Source organism: Phyllostomus discolor, chromosome 5, assembly GCF_004126475.2.
Source record: "Phyllostomus discolor isolate MPI-MPIP mPhyDis1 chromosome 5, mPhyDis1.pri.v3, whole genome shotgun sequence".
In the NCBI taxonomy this organism is placed as follows: domain Eukaryota; kingdom Metazoa; phylum Chordata; class Mammalia; order Chiroptera; family Phyllostomidae; genus Phyllostomus; species Phyllostomus discolor.
The window spans coordinates 21436525-21455527 of NC_040907.2; the positions used below are offsets into that span (position 1 = coordinate 21436525).

Consider the following 19003-nt stretch of genomic DNA (forward strand, 5'->3'; position numbering starts at 1 on the left):
CCGTGCCAAGCTCCACTCACTCAAGGTCAAGAGCCATGATTGCGTACTCTGGGGTTCGCCACTGTGCCCACTGTGGAGAAGGACTCCTTTATTCCAACTGACGCGCCTTCCCTCTTTAAAGCTGGGTCAGAAGCATGAAACGGAATAGGAGCCGACGAACATCTTCCAAAGGTTGGAAGAAGGAGGAGAGAGAGACACTTGGCTGGTGTCTTAGCATGTCCACGGGAAAAGGGGAAAGGGAAAGTTTGCCCTGACCCACAGTCCTCCTGAGTTTTCTGGGATAGGGTCCTTCCTCTTGGGGCCCTTACCTGGTGCGATGAGGGGGTGGGCCGCCACAGCGGGCACCATCCGGCTGAGCCCAGCTCGGCCCTCCAGGCTTCCTGGCACACTGCTGTTGCCATCTCCTTTCCTGAGTGGCTCCGTCACATGGTCAGTGAGGCCAGACTTGGCACCTGCAGGGGAACCCTGAGCAGTGTTTCTGCCCTGTGACAGGGTGGGCAGAGGCTGGCCGCCGCCTGGCGTGGGCTTCAGGGCCAAGCTGGGCAGGACGGGCTGAGTGGGGGCAGGGCCCGAAGCCGCTGGTGCTGGTGTCTGCTGTGTTCGGAGGGTCAGGTTCTGTACCTGGAAGAGAGGGGTCCATAGGAGTCCAGAGAAGGTGGGTGGGAGCAATGCCGACACCCAACTAAGACGGGGAAGGAGTGAGGAATGGATCCAGCAATGGCTGAACAGGACAGTGGCTTATAAAAACAGAGAGAGAGAGAGAGAGAAAGGGAGAGAACACGAGTCAGGGGCTGAAAGAGAAACCAGGAGTAGACGGAGGTTCGCAGAGGACAAGAAGGAGTGCTAGGTGCTGGGTCCATCGGCGGCCAAGGTGGAATTCCGAGGGGGAAGACTGCCCAGGCTGGGACAGGCCCGGGCAGGCCGGCCCGGCTCTCTCCCTTCAGTTAATCCCCGTCTCCTGAACTATGAGGATGGGATGCACACCACTTAGGACGAATTCCCAGGTACAGCAGGGCATGGGGCTTGCCACACTAGATAAGGCCAGGGAAAAACGGAAAGGCCAGCAAGGCCGCCAGGCAAAGGTTTGTCCTCAGAGCAAGGTTTACACCCTGTTGGGCCTGCTCCTTCAACCTGGTCCCTGGTGCCCTCTGCTGGACACACAGAGGCTGTGCCAGACTCTCATCTGAGAAATCTGACAATCTTGCCACTCCTTGTGGTCCCCATTCTGCAGCTGGGGGTGAGGGAGTGAGGCCTGGGGGGCGTTCCTTGTCCCCGATGCCCATAGAACCTTTACAGCTGCAGTGGTATCTGTGTGCTCCCAACAGAAGGTAGGGACCCAGGACTCATCTTTGCTCCCCCTTCCATGCCATTTCCCTGATTCCTAGAGGGGCTGGCATGTGTAATCCGAGTGGGATTTTCCATTTAGAAAGCAACAACAGCCCTGGCTGGTGTGGCTCAGTGGACTGAGTGAAGGCTTGCAAACCAAAGAGTCACAGGGCACAGAGTCACGTGCCTAGGTTGCCCTTGGGGGCCAGGTCCCCAGTAGGGGGAGTGGGAGAGGCAACCACACATGGATGTTTCTCTTCCTCTCTTTCTCCCCCTCTGCCTAAAATAAATAAATAAAACCTTTTTTTAAAAAAGCAACAACAGCAGCAGAAGTACACTGGGGAGGCACAGTGTAAGGTACAAAGGTAGCATAGACCACCTGCCCATCACCGGCCATCACGCTCGCCTCAGCATGCTGCTCTCCGGCTCCTGACCTCTGTTGCAGGAAAAGGGTCAGGCGAGGGTGAGGCCTTCTCAACGGGGAGTGAAGGAGCAAGCCTGGGAGCACTGGGCTGTCCCGTCTCCCACCGGCTTCCCTAGAAGGTCCCAGCCTTGCCAAAGATTCAAAGCTCCACCAGGGCGTGGGCCCATACCCAGTATCAATACCCCTCTGTGGGGGTGCCCACCCCCCTGCCCTCCCACAAGCATGGAATCCTCACCTGGGCAGGGGTAGGGGGCCGGGCGGGGGAGCCAGTGCCGAGCTCAGGCTGCACAGTAGCGACGGTGGCCGTGGGCGTGAAGATGAGCTGAGGGGACAAAGGAACAGTGCCGCCTAGGCTCCTAGCTACCTGCACCAGGTTACCTGGCTGGGCCTGGAATCACAGGAAACGAGGCGCCTTTTACCTGCCCAACGTGGGCTCAGCCACAGGACAGAACAGCTTAGCCAGGGAGCAGATACGGGGACACAGGGAGGCAAGAAAGGGACGGAGTCCAAGGGGATCCCCTGAAAATCTCAAGAGGCTCGTGGCGTCTGGACCCAGGCTGGACAGTGAAAGGGGTGGTGAGGGAGAGCCGCTCTGGGGCTGTCCCCAGGTCAGCTGTACTGCAGAAGCCTCTGTGGGGGGCTCGCCCTAGAGGGGGCCTGCATTCGCAGGACATCCTAGAGTCACTGTCTCCGCCGCATCCTGGGAGCAGGGATCCTGGGCTGAGACAGATGCCTTAGGACCACCGTCTAGGTCAAACCCACTTCCGACTCCAGGTCGGGGTCAGAACAGGGCTCAACTGCGGAAGGGGTGACTCGGTCATTTTTCAGTCATGCTTAGATGTGTGTGTGTGTGTGTGTGTGTGCACGCATGCATGTGTGCGCGAGTGCTCACAGACAACAGTGGTAGAGGAAGCAATGCCTGGAGCTTCGCTTGTGTCTGCATCTCCTTCCATGGGGTGCAGGCCATGTGACCCCGAGAGTCTAGCCTGGTGTCGGTGTGCACATGCTGGTGTCCCAAGAGTGTGCTTCCCCCAGATCCCTGTGAGCGGGTGCTCTGCTTTGGGGAGGGAGGCAGACAGGCTCCTGGCCTCCAGCGGGGGCCGTGGCTCAGGGCACGGCAGTGGGTGAACTGACGGCAAAGGCGGGTTCGGGCAGTGTCGCGATGCGGCCGTGTGCCTGGCTCCTAGGGAGGCAGAAGTCTGTTCCACGCTGTGTGTCTAAGCTAGCGCCTGGGACTGCAGCTGCACCTCAGACAATGGACTCAGAGTCAGGGACAGATCCAGGTGCCTGATTCTGGGCACAGGAGCAAAGGGAGGGGAAGGACTGTTCCGTCCGTGCAGGGCTGAGTGTCAAGGAGCTCAGGGGAGAACTCTTCAGAATGGGAGGTGTGAGGCTGTGCTGAGCCCAGGGTAGAGCCGTTAGATGCCACTGCCTCCTAGGGGGCGTGCTGCCATTTTCCCAGGAAATTCTTCTAAATCTTAGGAACCTCTAAAGTTCTTAAGGACCTTTGCAACCCTTGGGGACAGGTGTAAAGGAGAGATTTTAAGCACACATGCATGTCCAGGGCTGATGCCGTCCTGAGTACACTGGGCCCAAACAAGCCCACCTGATAACAACCGAGAGGGGGGCCCTGATTAGAATGGGGGCCCAGCTGGGAGGGCAGCGGAGGCAGCAGCACGTCCTGAAGCTGGCTGCCGCTTTCACCAGCTGAGTGGGATGCCCCTTTGGCCCTGGAGCACTAGCAAGGACCGTCACGGTGAGGCGAGACCCCCTCCCCACTCCTGTAGCGTACACACGTGCTCGTGTGTTTGCTCGTCCCATGTGGCGGAGTGACACACCATTCGGGCAAGGGCTCCTGCACTTTCTAGTCTAATTAACTTTAGGAAGTGTTTTCTGATCAGAAGAGGACAGTTCTGTTTCACGCTGGGAGGGGAAGGGAAGGAGGCAGCACGGGTAACTTCATCGCAGCCTGGAACCCCACCTGTTCTTGCGTCATTGAGCCTACAGCAAAGCTCCCACGCAGCCTCCCGGGGGGCCCCCTTCTTTACTCCACCCTTATCTCTTGCCAAGTGTCCCCCAGTGCTTCTTCCCGTCCCTTTTCTAACCCCCACCCTTTTCTAATCCCCCGGCTCTCAAATGCTCTGCCTGTTTCCCCTGGCCCACCTGAGCCGTGGCCCGGGCTGGGAACTCACCATCTGCGCCCTCAGATACATCTGTGCTTGGCTCGCAGTCAGGGCCGGGGAGGAGGTGTTGCCCAGGAGCACAGCCTGCTGGGCGATGCCCGAGGCTGTTGCTGAGTTGACGCTCTGAGCCCGGTTGATGAACTGAGCCGCCGCTGGGGAGGCTGCCAGGTTGATCTGAGGAGAGAGACACGCGCAGTGGGAAACTGGGGCTTCTTTTGGTTAACTCTGTGCCCCTCGTCCATTTCTTCCTCTCCCCCTCTTCTGTCTCTTGGTGGATTCAGCCTCCTTTAGAACCATCCCTGGTCCTTGGGCTCTGGATCTTCCCCAGTACGGCCCCGTCTCTGGCCTACAGGGACAGCTGCAGGGAGGATCCAATGGTGAGAGAACTGAGCTATGGGCAGAGAGCCTTGACATTGGAAAGATGACAGGGAGTTATTAAAGCAAGCTTTAGGAAGGGGCACGCATTTCTTTTTTTCTGGCCAGAGTAATAGATTCCAGTAATAGATTCTACTTGGCTAAGGATTCACCACAGCTGTGTGTTGGGCAAGGAGGAAGGAGCTGGTCCGAGAGCGGTGGGGTCTGCCCGCTGCTCCCCATCCTACTCACCGAGGACGACTGGGCTGGGGCCTGTGCAGACACGCCGCTGCCGGAAGTGCCCCCCTGTCTGTTGGCCACCAGGCTCGCCTAGGAAAGAACAGTTCTAATCACCTGAGTCCCAGGTCTCCCCAGTCACACTCCAGGCTCTCAGCTCCCACAGAAGTGCTACAGGGCAGTGGTGAGGGGTCAGACCCCCGTTCTGCCTCACCTGCGTGACCTTAAACAAGTGCCCCAGTTTCCTCATCTGTAAAGTGGGGAGACCGACAGTGTCTACCTTGTGGGATTATGTGAGGCAAAGCACCAACATGTCAGCACTCAAACTGTCACCTGTGGTTCTCAGCCAGGTTTCCAGCCCTCTGGGCCCCCCGCTGCTCCCCACTCTGTCACGTCTGGGCCCCGATGTGGAGAGCGGCACACACCGTTTGGAATGCCAGCCTACCCTCCCCCCGTGGCCAGCTTCGTGTCACCCTTCAGGTGTCAGCAGAGAGGCCTTCCCTGGCCGCCTAACCTAGGGCCTTCTTCGTTAGTCACTCGCAGTGGTCCGCTCTTTCACAGAGCTTGTCACAGCTGAGGTACTGATACACTTTGTCTCCTTCTGTTTGGGTTTCTGTTCACTGGCTGTCTCCCCACTGTAAGCTCCGAGAAGACAGGTCCACCATACACTCAGGGCCTGACATACACTTTAGCATACAGTAGGTGCATAAAAATTTTTGTTGAAAAAGTGAATGAATGAAGAGTTTTTCTCAGCCACTGATGGCAGACAGGCAAGCATAGTGGACAGTGGCCTTCTCTTGTGGGCCTCCTTGACCCTTGGCCCCGTCCCTGTGGTGCAGTGACATGGTGAGGAAGGCCTTCAGTCCTCCTCTTCGGGCTGGGCGGCCTGGGAGCTCCAGTCCCTCCCCTCATGTGCTGTGTGGCCTAGGGCCAGGTGCTTGGCCTCCCAGCGCCTCTTTCCTCATCTGTCCGAGGATGCCAACGACAGCCACACCTACGTCTGTGAGTGTCCAGGAAGAGGGCATGGAGCACATGTGCTAGCACGCCCCTCGTTCTTACCTGCTGCACAGCCGCCAGGCTCTGGAGCTGGGCGCTGCTGAGGTGCTGCTGCTGCAGTGCTGCCGTCTGCAGCATGAGGTGCTGCTGCTGCGCGGCGTACATCTGCTGCAGGTACTGAGCCGCCGTGCTGGGCTGCCTGTGCAGGGCCTGCTGGATCACCTGAGAGTGTGGGGGTGGGGCAGACAGCGTTCTCAGCAGGTGTACTACTCACCTCTGCAGACCCGCCCCTTCTGCAACAACACCTGTCAACCCCATCTTTCCCCAGCTGCTCAGAGAAGGACACCAGGTCTATGACCACCACAACCAATCAGCTCTCAGGAAGGAGGGAAGCCGGCTCTGCCTTGTCTCCCCTGCATCTCTGTGGCACACACGCTTCCTGGGACAGTCTGCCCTGTGTCGGCTGCAGCCCTTGCCTCCAAGGCAGCCCACTGTGCTCTGACTCACTCTCAGGGTGGTGGGGAGGCTGAGGGAGATAGAAGTCCTTTGAGCCTCCAGCGACACTGTGTCCCATGCCAATGACACTCCCCTGCCCTGCCATTCTTCAGCCTCAGATTAGGGTGATTGGAGCACAGGGAAGATGATGACAGAGGGAACCAAAGCTCAACAAGGCAGAGAGAAGGAAGCAGGTGGGGAGGAGGGCCTACTGTAGCCCAGGCAACACGCCAGCCAACTAAAACTTACCCAAGGGCAACACCTTCCCCCTGGGGCCTCAGGGCAGCCCTGGGCTGCTTCCCAGGGTCTCCTGGAAAGTAGTTGCCTGGAAAGTCCTGCCAGCCTTTAAAAAAGGCCCCCTGGGGCTTGTAGAGCCGGCCAGTGCCACAGGGATGATGTATTTCTCTCATATTCTTTCCCTTCCTTTCTCTATTGCTCTCTCTTTTGAGCCACCAACTCCTATTCCCTGGCCTTACTGCCATTCCTGCTTTCCTGATGGGACGGGATGAGCCACTGTCTCGATGACAAAAGACTGCTCTTGGTTTCTGCTCTTCACTCTGACCCCTCCAGGAAAAGCAATGCTTCCCCCAGCCCTGAGTCCTCTGTCTTTTCTCATGAGCCCCAGAGACACTTCTCTTCCCTCTCCTTGATGGGAGGAGGTCACCCTCCCACCATGTCTTCCCAACTTGGTGAGCCCTGGCCATGCCTTGGCCTACCTCCTGCCCTTAGCTCTGCTGAATCCCTGGCCACAGGGCTGCTCCCAATCCTGGGTGCTGCCCCCCAGCAAGGGAGCCTCCAGTCTGGATCTCTCCAGCTTAGCGTGGTGGTTTCCAGGACTACGGCCAAATAACCAGTGGCCTCAGGTTTGGGGTACTGTGAAAACAGGCTGACTCACAGAGTCTGCCTGAGCTCTGGGATCCCCCTAGATCCCCCTACCCCATCCCAGAGCTCCCACACCCTCCCTTCTGAGTAGCCTCCCCTCTTAAGGACTCAGTGTACATGAGCTCAGTTCTTTTCATTTCTGTTTCCCCCCAGAATCCAGTCTCCTTATTCCCTTTGCCTAAACCTATTTATTTTCATCAGCTCCAAAAAGTGCCTCCCAGCAGTCCCGACAGCGGCAGGAGAGACCCTGCAACTCCTCCTCACTAGAGGGTATAAGGGAGCACGCGGGTGGGGAAGTGGCTTCGACCCGGAACACCGCTGAGGGCCATGCCATTTGCCAGAGCAGAAACCCCATATCTCTGTCGCCCAGAGTTGTGCTGAGGGCACATCCTAACGTTAGCTGCTAGAGACGAGAGCTACAATCCTGCGTGCAGTGGCAGAGGCTGGGGGGGATGGGGAGGGGCAGCAAAGATGGGTGCAGAAAACCTGGTTTTGAGTGTGAGGCAGAGCTAACTGGGAGGGCAAGATCCAAGAGTATCTGACGCTACTTTCTTGAACTGGACTTTTCAGGCCCTCTCACTGCCTGCTGTGGCTTCTCCTCCATCCCCTAGTCTGGGCCTCGGGCCAAAGCAGGATGAGCCCGCTTGTCTAGTACGTCTAAGCTGCAACAGGGTAGGTACTTAGAGCAAACGCTTCGCAGCTGTGATCTCTCTCTTCTGCCTGTTTTATCCAGGAATTGAAGAGATATTGTACTGGTTGAGGACACAGGTTTTGGCAGGGAGAATTAGGTTCAGCATTTTTGTCTTCACCTGAGTGACTGGGACAAGTTTCTGCCTTCTCTGAGGTTCCATTTCCTGAACTATAGGATTGTGCCTAATAATAACCATTCTCACGCTGGAGAAACCAAGTATGTAAAATGCTTTGTGCAGTGCTGGGCACACAGCGGGTGGCAATCCACGGTTGCAACTGCATTTCGGAACAGTGTGTCGCCACCTGGACGGCCTCGGGGATGACACTTTGCAGACTGCCGCTTCAGGGAAGAAGGTGAAAAGTTGCAGAGACAGAGGATTGTTTGGGGGTCTATTTCTGGTCCTCTGTCCTTCAGGAATTCCTATTTGTTGCAGGGAAATGGTCATTCAGAGAATGGGCCCAGCTTGTGGCTGAGCGCCTCAGTCATTTTCTTCCGGCTGTGACGTTGACGTGTCTGTTCCTTCCGCTCTCACAGACCTGTCCTCCCCAAGAAGCACTCTGGGATCTGAATCAGCAGGTAAGAAGGACATTTCTGGGTCTGCTGGGTATTCCCACCCTCCCCAAACTTCCTTGATTGGACCCATCTAGCTTCACTTCTCCTCTGACCGTGCACGGATGCTGCGCGCCGGCTGTCCCAGCAGGCCAGGCTGACACGTCCCCTTGGCTCGCCCTGGAGGTGATCAAGGAATTCAGTCCGAGATCAGCTGGAACCTCACCTGCACGGTCTGCCGGTCAGGAATGCCGCTGTACACGGAAATCTGGGGCCCGGCGGGCCGTCCACTTCCTCCACTGCTGCTATTGACCCCGCTGGCGCCGCTGGGGGCGCTGGCGCCGCTGGATGTATGGGGGACTGGCAGCTCATTCTCCATGGCCTGCAGGATGGCAAAGTCAGGGGGTTCAGATGGCAGAAGAGCAGGCAGGTGCTGGGAGGAGAAAGGCAGAAGTGGAATGTTAAAGCCCTGACTAGAGCAGGCACACATGTGCGTGAGTTTCCCATCAGCCTGTGGTGGGGACCACTTCTGAACGGAGGTCCTGAGACACACCTGTCAGCACAAGGACAGGGCCAGGTGGGCTCACTAGGTGAGATTTGCAATCAGGTCCGCCTGATTGTAAAGTCTGTGACCTATTTATTCTGCTTCAGCCAAGGAGGCAGATTTCCTAGGAAGGTGCTGCTGGGAATGATCTTAGGGATCCCCTCTCACTCCATCCACCCCTTTCTCCTTGGGATGGAGAGACTGAACATCAGCCAACTAATTATTTATCCACATGTATACAGCCAGTTATTGAAAGAAATGGGATTAAAAATCTAGAGAGAACAGAATGAGAGAAAGAGGCAGATAAGGAGGCAGTGACACAAACTGAAGTGTGTATTTTGTTTGGAAAGCCGAAAGGGCTTGGAGCATGTTTGGAGTCTCTGTTTGCTTTGTGAAGTGCTTGCTGAGTGCTCTCTGGCCTCACGCTGAGGAGGGCACTGGGTTGAACAATTTGGTTAAAATTGCAGATTTGGGGATCAGAAAGACTTGGGTTTGTGTCCTGGCTCTGCCACTTGCTAGCTGGGAAATCTTGGCAAGTCACACTTCTCTAACCTTCTGTCTCTTAACTGTCCGATGTAAGAGTATACGGATTGTTGGGAGGATTAAGTAAACTAATGGTCATACGAAGTGCTTAGCAGAGTGTCGGATATATACTGAGTGCTCCATGAGCGCTGGCTGTTGTGTGGTCATTAAAATTGCCCCCAGCCTCATTCCCACTGGTTCTAACAGGTCAGTCCTCTTCCAGTGTGGAAATGGCACAGCCCCTTGGAACCTCCTATCGCAGTCATTAAGGAGTGCCAGGAATTCTTCAGGGACCATCCTGTGATCCGGATTCAGAACTGGACATCACCCATCCCCTCGAGGCAATGTGTTTGGCATTGAAGAGGGGCTGGGAGGGAAGGCAGGGGTGGTGAGAAAGGCATACCCAGCTCTGAGTTCAAGTTCCTCTCTTTTTCATCTTTCATGCGATTCCTAAAATCCTCATTTCTACATATCAGCTTTTCCTTCTACCTTATTCCTTCCGACATCAAAAAACAACACTTGTTATCCCATCACACACATTCGATTCTCTGCTTGCAGGTTAAATCAGTTCAATAAATGGAGAAAATAACACGATTTTTCACACAAATGAGAGCACGGATTCGCACAAAGAACTAAAGTGTCAATGTTCTGTTATCATCTCTCCCACACTGCCCGGTTTGGGGTTGTCAACATCCTTCAAGGCTGCCTGTTTCAGACTGGGTGGATTTCAACTTCGGCTAAAAGAAGTGTGGGTGAAGACCAAAAGACAGAAATATTGTGGGTAAGGAGATCTGAGCCACTCCCAGTTGGCAGTCAGCAAGTTGAAGTTCGGAGGCACACGGCTTCCAAGGCAGTGTACCAGCCTGTAAACAGCGTTCACGACCTGGGTCCCTCAGGGCGCTTCCACTAATGTTTGGACGTCTGCTTTTACTGGCACAGGGCAAGGCCTTTGTCCTTGAATTCCCTTTATCCTGGAATGCATTCAGTTCTGGGCCTCGTTATGGCTACTCACTTGTTAAGGTGCTTGTGATGATCATGATGATGCAGGAATCAATGAAACACCTTAAAATCCACCATATCTTATGTTCTAGGGAGGGAAGGGTAGGCTGGATAGAAAGTGGTAGAAGGGATAATTGCTGATCTTGCAGAATGGACAAACCAGTTGTAGAGATAAAGGTCAACTGAAATTTTAAGTATCGTCAAGCAGCAAGCCAGTAAACGAGAGTTATGTTCGAACATGGAACCCCCAAGGTCTCCTCTCAAACGCCTTGCCTCTGTTGCCCAAAACACTGACCCGAATTGGGGTTCAGTTCTTGCTTTCAACCCACCCCAGGAAATCTCAACCGAAGTACCTGTCAACATTAAAAACTAAATGGGAAAACAGGGAGGCAGCCACAGCAAATCGAGGGTAGGGGACTCAACATTCTGGATGATCAAGCCTCAGCTCTAATTTTTTCTTTCTTTCTCTTACAGCAGCTAGGGCAGATCCTTGTTGAGAAATAAAATCACACAAAACTCTAAAGAGGGAATGGCATTCCTGTACAAAATAGCTGCACGGGCAAGGACAGCAAGTGCTCCCCACGCTGTCCCGTTTTTGGGAGAGTGACTCACTCAAGGAGGAGGGCTCCTTTGCCTCTCCCCCGGCAGCGTGCCCATGGCAGACACCCTCAGAAAAGCTGCTGGGCTCGTGGTGGGGAGTTACTCAAGCACAGGGCTGAAGTCTGCCCTGAGGAGAAATCTGAAGCTGCCATATGTCACATTCCCATTGGTCTCCCAGGGGAAGGGAACTTGAGTAGGAAAAAAAAATTAGGAACCATGAACCTATACATTAATAGTAGCTTTCAAACTTTTTCTGCTACAGTTCCCCTCTTTGAACCCGAGCTTTCAGGGCCGCCCCACTCCCACCACCCTTCTGCTCAAAGCCCTGGTCTGCGGGGGTGCAGGGGGTTCTGCGGTATCTGGCCTCTCATCACGCTCCAGTGCTGGGTGCCACGTTAGCAAATCTGAGCTCTTAGAGTTTCTCAGTGTCTAGGCTTCAAGCATGTTACACATCCCTTTTCAATTTCCTTTTAATTCCTACTCTTGTTCCTCCCTTCTCCTCCTTCTGACTAATTTTTTATTTTTCCCCCAAGGCCACCAGCCTTGTGGACTCCCGCTATGAACCGCAGCCAGAGCTGACTGGTGGCTGACATCCAGAACTGAAAGTCTGCTTTCCTCTGGGTTCCAACTCGCCGTGTGCTCTTGTGTAAGCCCAAGATCTGAGGCCGCGTGATTCTGCCTGTAGTCCTTTTTCCCCTCCCAGCAGCGAGGGACCGCTTGAGTGATGTGCTGCCCGTAACTGGCTTGGCTAGTGATCTTATTACCGTCTCTGCGGCCTGCAGGGCCTGTGACCAGCAGCTGGAGAAATGCTGATGGTTCTGCCCCCCAGGAGCCGCCAAGTCTAGGGAACACTAAGCCTTTGTCCCAGGGTCAGGGAAATCCATTTGCTGCGGATTATGGCTGTGACAGAGGTTCCAGGGAAGTAGAGGGGCTAGACACTGAGAACAGAGCTCTCCAAAAGGAGCTTAAAGCCTTGGAGTGGGGTGGGGTGGGGTTTCTCCTAATGCAATCGGAGACTGCCAGGAAATGAGAGGTCTAGCCTGCCCCACAAAGGCTGCTGGTGTTATCATTCCTGCAGTGGCTTGCGTGTGGAGTCTTTGAAAGGGCAGAGTGATGGGGTTCCTTTGCTATGGCTCTGCCTCTCCGCTTTGGTTGCTTCTCTGCCCGAGGGATAAGGCAATAAAAGCACTGTTCGGGCTCTCTAGACCTAGGGGCCAGAGCAGAGACCTCCTTACACCCCCACGTGCAGCACAAACGTAAGTATTCTGATGCACACCAATCTAACTGTGACTTTAGCAGCTGAGGCTACCGACACACTGCAAACGGTCCAAGTGCACTCAGTTCAACCCCCCTCAAAGCCCCTCCTTTCCCCAATCCTCTGCTTGTTGCCTCCTTTAGGCTGAACAGTTCTCTAGAAAGCGAAGTAAACAAACGAGGGCTGACAAAGATGGAAGCGAAGGGCAAGCAGTTGGAACTGACCACACAGTCCTAGCGTCACAGCAGGTTGATTTCATTGTGAAGTAGAACCCACACGTTTAAATGGACAAACTTTTTCTGACACCTCATCGTTCTCTTCCGTAATTTAGAGAAGGCAGACTATATGGAGTGTTTCTATAAGCTGGTTGCTGATTGGTTGAAGAATATGGAGAGGAAAAAGGAGGATCTGATCCCCTTCAGAAGGAACACGTAGTTAGAGCCACCTTACGCAAACGCGGAGTGCTTGGGGACCGAGACTCCGGCAGCTGCAGTCTCACTGCCCCGAGACCGGGCAACTGGACAGCCCGTGTCTTCATCTGTAAAGGGCGAGATGACAAACGCTTTAGGCTTTGCATGCGTACAGTCTCTGTGATGACTACCCAACTCTGCTGTGCACACACAGCCACAGACAAGGCCTAAGCAGGGTGTGGCTGTGTTTCAATAGAACACGAGTTACCAAAAAATGTGGCAGCTGGTTTTGGCCCGTGGTCTGTGGCCAGCCCATTTCCATATGTCAGCCGTGTGGCTGACGGTATACCTGTAGCTTATTGGTTAGCGGCACGGGCGTTTGTGTTAGAGAGACTTGGCTTCAAATTCTAACCGCTAGTCGGGTATCCTTGAGTGAGGAATGTCGTCTTCGGGGCCTCAGTTTCTTCAGCCGTAAAATGAGATCACATTTCCCTCCTGGGGTGGTTTGGTGGGTTCAGTGAGGTGTCCGTCAAGCACTGAGGACAATACTTAGCGAATAGTGAGCATGTGATAGACGGCAAGGGTGTGAGTCTGATTTGGGGTTTGGAAAATAATCCCTTTAACCACAGTAAGTAGCGAGGATCCCATAAGTTATTTTTTGTCATTTGTCACAGGTCACAGTCACACTTAAAAATCTTTTTATAAAGAGCCATGGCCTGTTTTACCTATCTCAATCTTGGTCTTTTTTTTTTGGGGGGGGCAGCTTTTCCAGAAGACCCTTTAGGAACATAAGATTTACAGAGGGTCAGTCTCTAGACAGGGACTAAGAAGAGATGCTCTAGAGCCACACTGTCTGGGCTCCAACTTCAGCCCCCTGGTTTTGTGACTCCAAGCAAGTCACAAAATCTCAAGGCTTCAGTCTCCTTAAGTGTAAAACTGGGACGACAATACCACCTTGTAGGGTTCTTGTAGTAGGCGAGCTAATAGATGTAAAGCAGGTAGACCTGTACCTGGCACACGGCAAACAGTAGCCGTTCACTGCTGTCATCGCAGCCACCGTCATCATTATCATTGACATCACTCAGGATTCTTTAGAAAGAACTTCTACTTTGGGGCTTACAGAGAGCGCTGCTCTCTTGGCTTCCCAGCAGACAGACACACGCGCAGACGCGGACCCGTCATCACGTCAAGTTGGCGCCCAGCTTGAGGACACACGTTGCTTTGATTGCCCAGACAGTCTCCCCACCCTAGATCCACCTCCTTTTCTCTCCCGCTTCAAATGCTGCCTGCTCCGGACTAAACTGTGTCCCCTGGAAAAAGATGTTAGAGTCCGAACCCCCAGGGCCCCAGAACGTGGCCTCATTTGGATACAGGGTCATTGTAGGTGTGATCAGTTAAGATCAGGCAGACTGGAAAGGGGCGGGCCTCTAACCCGATACGACCGACATCCTTATACAAGAAAGGCAGGCGAAGAGACAGACCCCCACAGGGGCAGGCAGCCGTGTGGAGAGGGGCAGGGACTGCAGTTATGTTTCCATCAGCCAAGAACACCTGGTGTCAGAGGCTAGGGAGAGACAAGGAAGGGTTTCTGAGGGGGCAGGGCCCTGCTCACACCTTGATTTTGAACTTCCGGTCTCTAGAACGCTTCTTAAGCTGCCCAGTTTGTGGCCTGGACTATGGCAAAAATACCTTTTTTCCCATCGATGACCTCCAAGCTAGATAAATATTTTTTTTATATCTAGTGACAGTAAATTCTTCATGCTGTGGTTTCAGTCAATTCTTCCCTGTTTATTTTCAGTAGAGCTATGTATTCCTGAGGTTTGTACATAGTAATCTTAGTAGCCAAGGCTACAAAAAAGATCTCTATAAAAATCTCTCCAAAGGCACAAATTTCAGGTTATAAGAAAAATAAGTCCTGGGAACGTGTGGTGAGTATGATTAATAATACTGTACTCCATATTTGAAAGTTGTCAAGAGAGCAGATCTTAAAATGTCTCACAAGAAAAAAATTCTGTTACTATGTGTGGTGATGGTTGTTAACCACACTTACCGTAGTGATCATTTTGCAATATATACAAATAATGAATTGTTATATTGTATACCTGAAACTAACATAATATATATTAATTATACGACAATAAAAAATAATCTCTCGATACTAAGTCTCTCCACAAAGCACGTCTATGCACATGCATGCACGCACGCACACTCACACGCCTTCACTATTTCTAGAGCTCGTCATCACTGCCACTCCGTCTCAGCCTTGGCCTGGCCCGATGCTGCACTCTAGTGTGGCAGGCTAGTCTCTCCGCCACTGCCACTTCCTGACAAGCATGACGGAGCCAGGGGATCACAGGAAACAGATAGGTTTCAAAATCCCTGTTCCAGCGCATGGAACTGTATAAATTCTTCACCAGCCTTCTTTTCTCGGCTTGTTCAACGCCCCCCAAACTGGGCTATACCTCAGACCCACCAGGGGCTCTGCAGGTATCATGTAACTATGTGTAGCACTCGGGGTTAAGAAGTTTGCTCACTTTTAGAGCACTTGCCAAGAGTGCCTTGGAGAAGCAGGGGCTGCACCGGGTGCCCTGCCTCCTGCTCCCTCCGGAGCATGCTCTGCCCAGAGTGTATTCCAAGAGGGTGGCTTTCCTCCCTGAGTCTCCCTGCCTTCCCCTTTGAGGGGATTAGGGAACGGGACTTCTCAGACTTTGAGAGATTAGAAAGAGCGAGATGGCCTGGGATAGATGCCTCCCATGGAGAAGACTTCTGTTCCATGTGTCAGTGACCCTTTAGTCATTAAAAGGCCTGCTGCTGGCAAATGGTCGTTCTCTCCATTTATTGGGCACTTGCTCAAGGTCAAGGGTGTTTCATATCACAGTCTCATTGTTTCTCAAAACAGCCCTATGATACAAGAATTGTTTCCTTATTTTTCCTACAAGAAAACTGGGTTCAGAGAGGTCCAATAACTTATCCGAGGCCGCGGAGCTGGCAAATGGCAGGTGTGGGGTCTGAAACCAGGCCAGCAAGTCCAGGCCCAAGAGGCAGGAAGACCGGTGCTCACTCGGCCCAGGCCCCTTGGGGCCGGTGAGTTTTTATGAAGGTCATTGGCTCCTACTGCCTTCTGTCTGGTGGACTGTCTCACAAGAGTGACCTCAAGCAGGGGGTCAATCCACGGCAAACCTGTCAGCTTTTACTCTCCCAGGGCCTGCCTTGTATTCTGGAAATCACACTTGGAGTATTTATTGGGATGTGTCTAATATTTCTAGGACTTTCCAGTTTATTAGTATTTTCACAATTTTTTTTCAGTATTATTTTGTATTGGTTTCAGGTATACAGCACAGTGGCTAGACAATCATATACTTTATAAAGTGTTCCCCGATAATTCCAGTGCCCCCCGGCACCAATACACAGTTATTACAATATCGTTGACTACATCCCCTGTGCTGTGCTTCACATCCCCATGACTGCTCTGTAACTACCAATCTGTACCTCTTAACACCCCTCACCCCTTTCACCCAGTCCCCCAACACCCCTCCCAACCCCTCTGGCGATCATCAGTCTTGTCTTTGTGTCTATGAGTCTGTTACAATTTTATTTTTCTCATTTATTTTGTTCTTTAGATTTTACATATAAGTGCAATCATATGGTATTTGTTTTTCTCTATTATTTCACTTAGGATAATACCCTAGGTCTATCCATGCTATTGCAAATAAGGTGTCTCTTTTTTATTATATTTTACTCATTATGCTATTATAGTTGTCCTGATTTTTTCCCCTCTGCCCTCCCTCCACCCAGCAACCCCTACTCCCTCAAGCAATTCCCCCACCATTGTTCATGTCCATGGGTCATATGTATAAGTTCTTAGAGTACTCCAGTTCCTATACTGCATTTACATCCCCATGGCTATTCTGTTAACTATCTATTTGTACTTCTTAATCCCCTTACCTCTTCACCCATTCCCCGACCCTGCTCCCATCTGGCAACCATCACAATGCTCTCCGTATCCATGATTCTGTCTCTGTTCTTGTTTGCTTAGTTTGTTTTTTAAAAATTCAATTGTTGATAGATTTGTATTTTCTGCCATTTTATTATTCACAGTTTTGATCTTCTTTTTCTTAAATAAATCCCTTTAACATTTCATATACTAATGGTTTGGGGACGATGAACTCCTTTAGTTTTTTCTTGCCTGGGAAACTCTTTATCTGCCCTACGATTCTAAATCATAATATCGAAATATTTGTAGGGTAGAGCAAACTTGGCTGTAGGTCCCTGCTTTTCATGACTTTGAGTATATCTTGCTAATCTCTCTAGCCTGCAAAGTTTCTTTTGAGAAATCAGCTGACAGTCTTATGAGAACTCCCCTGTAGGTAACTAACTGCTTTCCTCTTGCTGCTTTTAAGATTCTCTCTTTATCTTTAAACTTTGGCATTTTACTTATATTGTGTCTTGGAGTGGGCCTCTCAGCATCCATCTTGTTTAGGACTCTCTGTACTTCCTGGACTTGCCTGTCTATTTCCTTTACCAAATTAGGAAAATTTTCTTTCATTATTTTTTTCAAATAGATTTCCAATATCTTTCTATTTCTCTTCTCCTTCTGGTACCCCGATGATGTGAATGTTGTAACTCTTGAAGTTGTCCTAGAAGCTGTTTATACTATCCTTATCTTTTTGGATTTTTTTTTCTTCTCGTTGTTCTTATTGGTTGTTTTTGCTTCATTGTGTTCCAAATCATTGATTTTATTCTTGACTTCATCCAATCTACTGTTGTTTCCCTATAAATCATTCTTTATTTCAATTAGTGTATCCTTCATTTCTGACTGGATCTTTTTCATGCTGTTGAGGTCCTCACTAAGTTCTTTGAGCATCCTTATTACCAGTGTTTTGAACTCTCCATCTGATAGGTTGCTTATCTCCATTTAGCTCTTTCTTTGGAATTTTGATATGTTATTTCATTTGGGCCATATTTCTTTGTCCTCTCGTTTTGGCAGCCTCCCTGGATTTGTTTCTATGTAGTAGGTAGAGCTGCTTTGACTCCTTGTCTTGGTAGTGTGGTTGGATAGTGTGGAAACCAGTCTGGATGGATGTGGTTTCTTTAATTCCATAGTTGTCCAACTTCCATTCAACTCAATTTCTGACAGTTTGAGTGATGGTTGTTCTGTATTTTAGTTGTAATTTTGATGTGGTTGTGTGAAGAGACGAGTCATATCTGCCTATGCCACTATCTTGACTGAAAGCCCCACAAATAAGATTTAACTCTTTGTTATGGCTGAGTAGTATGCCATTGTGGATACTTATAAGTACCTCAGCTTTTTTTAGCCACTTGTCTATTGACAGACATTTGGGTTGCTTCCATGTCTTGGCTACTGTAAATAATGCTGCAGTGGAATAGGGGTGCATATATTCTTTTCAATTAGTGTTTTGGGTTTCTTCAGATAAATCCCCAGAAGGGGAATTGCTGGCTCACAAGGCAGTTCTATTTATAATTTTTTGAGGAATCATCATACTCTTCCATGGTGGCTACACCAATCTGCATTCCCACCAACAGTGCACCAGGGTTCCCTTTTCTCCATACCCTCACCAACACTTGTCATCTATGGATTTATTAATGGTTGCCTTTCTGACAGGTATGAGGTGGTATCTTATTGTGGTTTTAGTTTGCATTTCTTCAATTATTAGTGACAATTGAGCATCTTTTTGTATGTCTATTGGGCATCTGCATGTCCTCTTTGGAGACGTGTCTATTCAGGTCCTCTGTCCATTTTTTTAATTGGATTTTTTTTGGTGTTGAGTAATATGAGTTTTTTATAAATTTTGGATATTAATCCCTAGTACTTTCACATATCTCATCTAAATTCAAAGTTGGTCCTGTCAGCAGGGTTTATAAAATCATTTTTAACTATTTAATTGAAAGGTAATACAAGACAAAAGCAACTGCCCCCAGAGTCCTTTGGAGGGAAGATATGATGGATTCCTACCTTCCCTGAAGCCCTCTACATGCTGGGCACAGTCTCAGGGAGGTAGCACACTTTAAAGGGAAGAGGGAGCTTTGTATTCAGACTTCTCTGAATGTTTTTGATTCCTTCCTCTGCCCCAGTTGGGAAATCTTAGGCAAGTTATTTAACTTCTGTGTGCCTCAGTTTCCTCATCTGTAAACAGTTAATCTACAGATTTTTAAGAGTTATTGAAAATAGTAAGTAAGAAAATGCAAGCAAAATGCCCGGCATAATGCGTGGCACAGAACAGGACTGAATAAATATCAGCCTCCCTTTGCCTGATCGGTCCTCCCAGCATCATTTTGGAGCAGTAATTACTGACGAGAAAACAGGTTCTAGGTGGTGAGCTTCCCCAGATCAAAAGCTATTAAGTGTCATAAACCAGAAGAGTCTGAATATAGAGCTCATGTCTCAGTTGTAGTATGGGAGTGACTTGAGTATGGAGAAGGGAAGACTAAAAAATTTGGGCTTTTAATCCTTTACAATTAATAATTGTAAAAACAAACTCTTAGTCCAGGCTTATTTATAAATTTTTAACCAGAGT

At 50.9% G+C, this 19003-nt stretch overlaps 1 protein-coding gene across 3 annotated transcripts in view; it reads right to left on the reverse strand.

Annotated features, from left to right (window-relative positions):
- The window catches only part of PHC2 (polyhomeotic homolog 2), a 91523-nt gene that overhangs the window by 38524 nt on the left and 33996 nt on the right, over positions 1-19003 (reverse strand). The window contains exons 2-7 of one of the 3 annotated variants that reach the window (XM_028511637.2): positions 8364-8570; positions 5584-5742; positions 4540-4617; positions 3943-4107; positions 1986-2138; positions 309-621 (exon numbers count right to left, since the gene is read on the reverse strand). In XM_028511637.2, coding sequence (XP_028367438.1) covers positions 309-621; positions 1986-2138; positions 3943-4107; positions 4540-4617; positions 5584-5742; positions 8364-8516 — 1021 coding nt within the window. In that variant the 5' untranslated portion in view covers positions 8517-8570. The remainder of the gene's footprint in view (positions 1-308; positions 622-1985; positions 2139-3942; positions 4108-4539; positions 4618-5583; positions 5743-8363; positions 8571-19003) is intronic. The other 2 variants (XM_028511638.2, XM_028511641.2) reach the window with 2 other exon arrangements.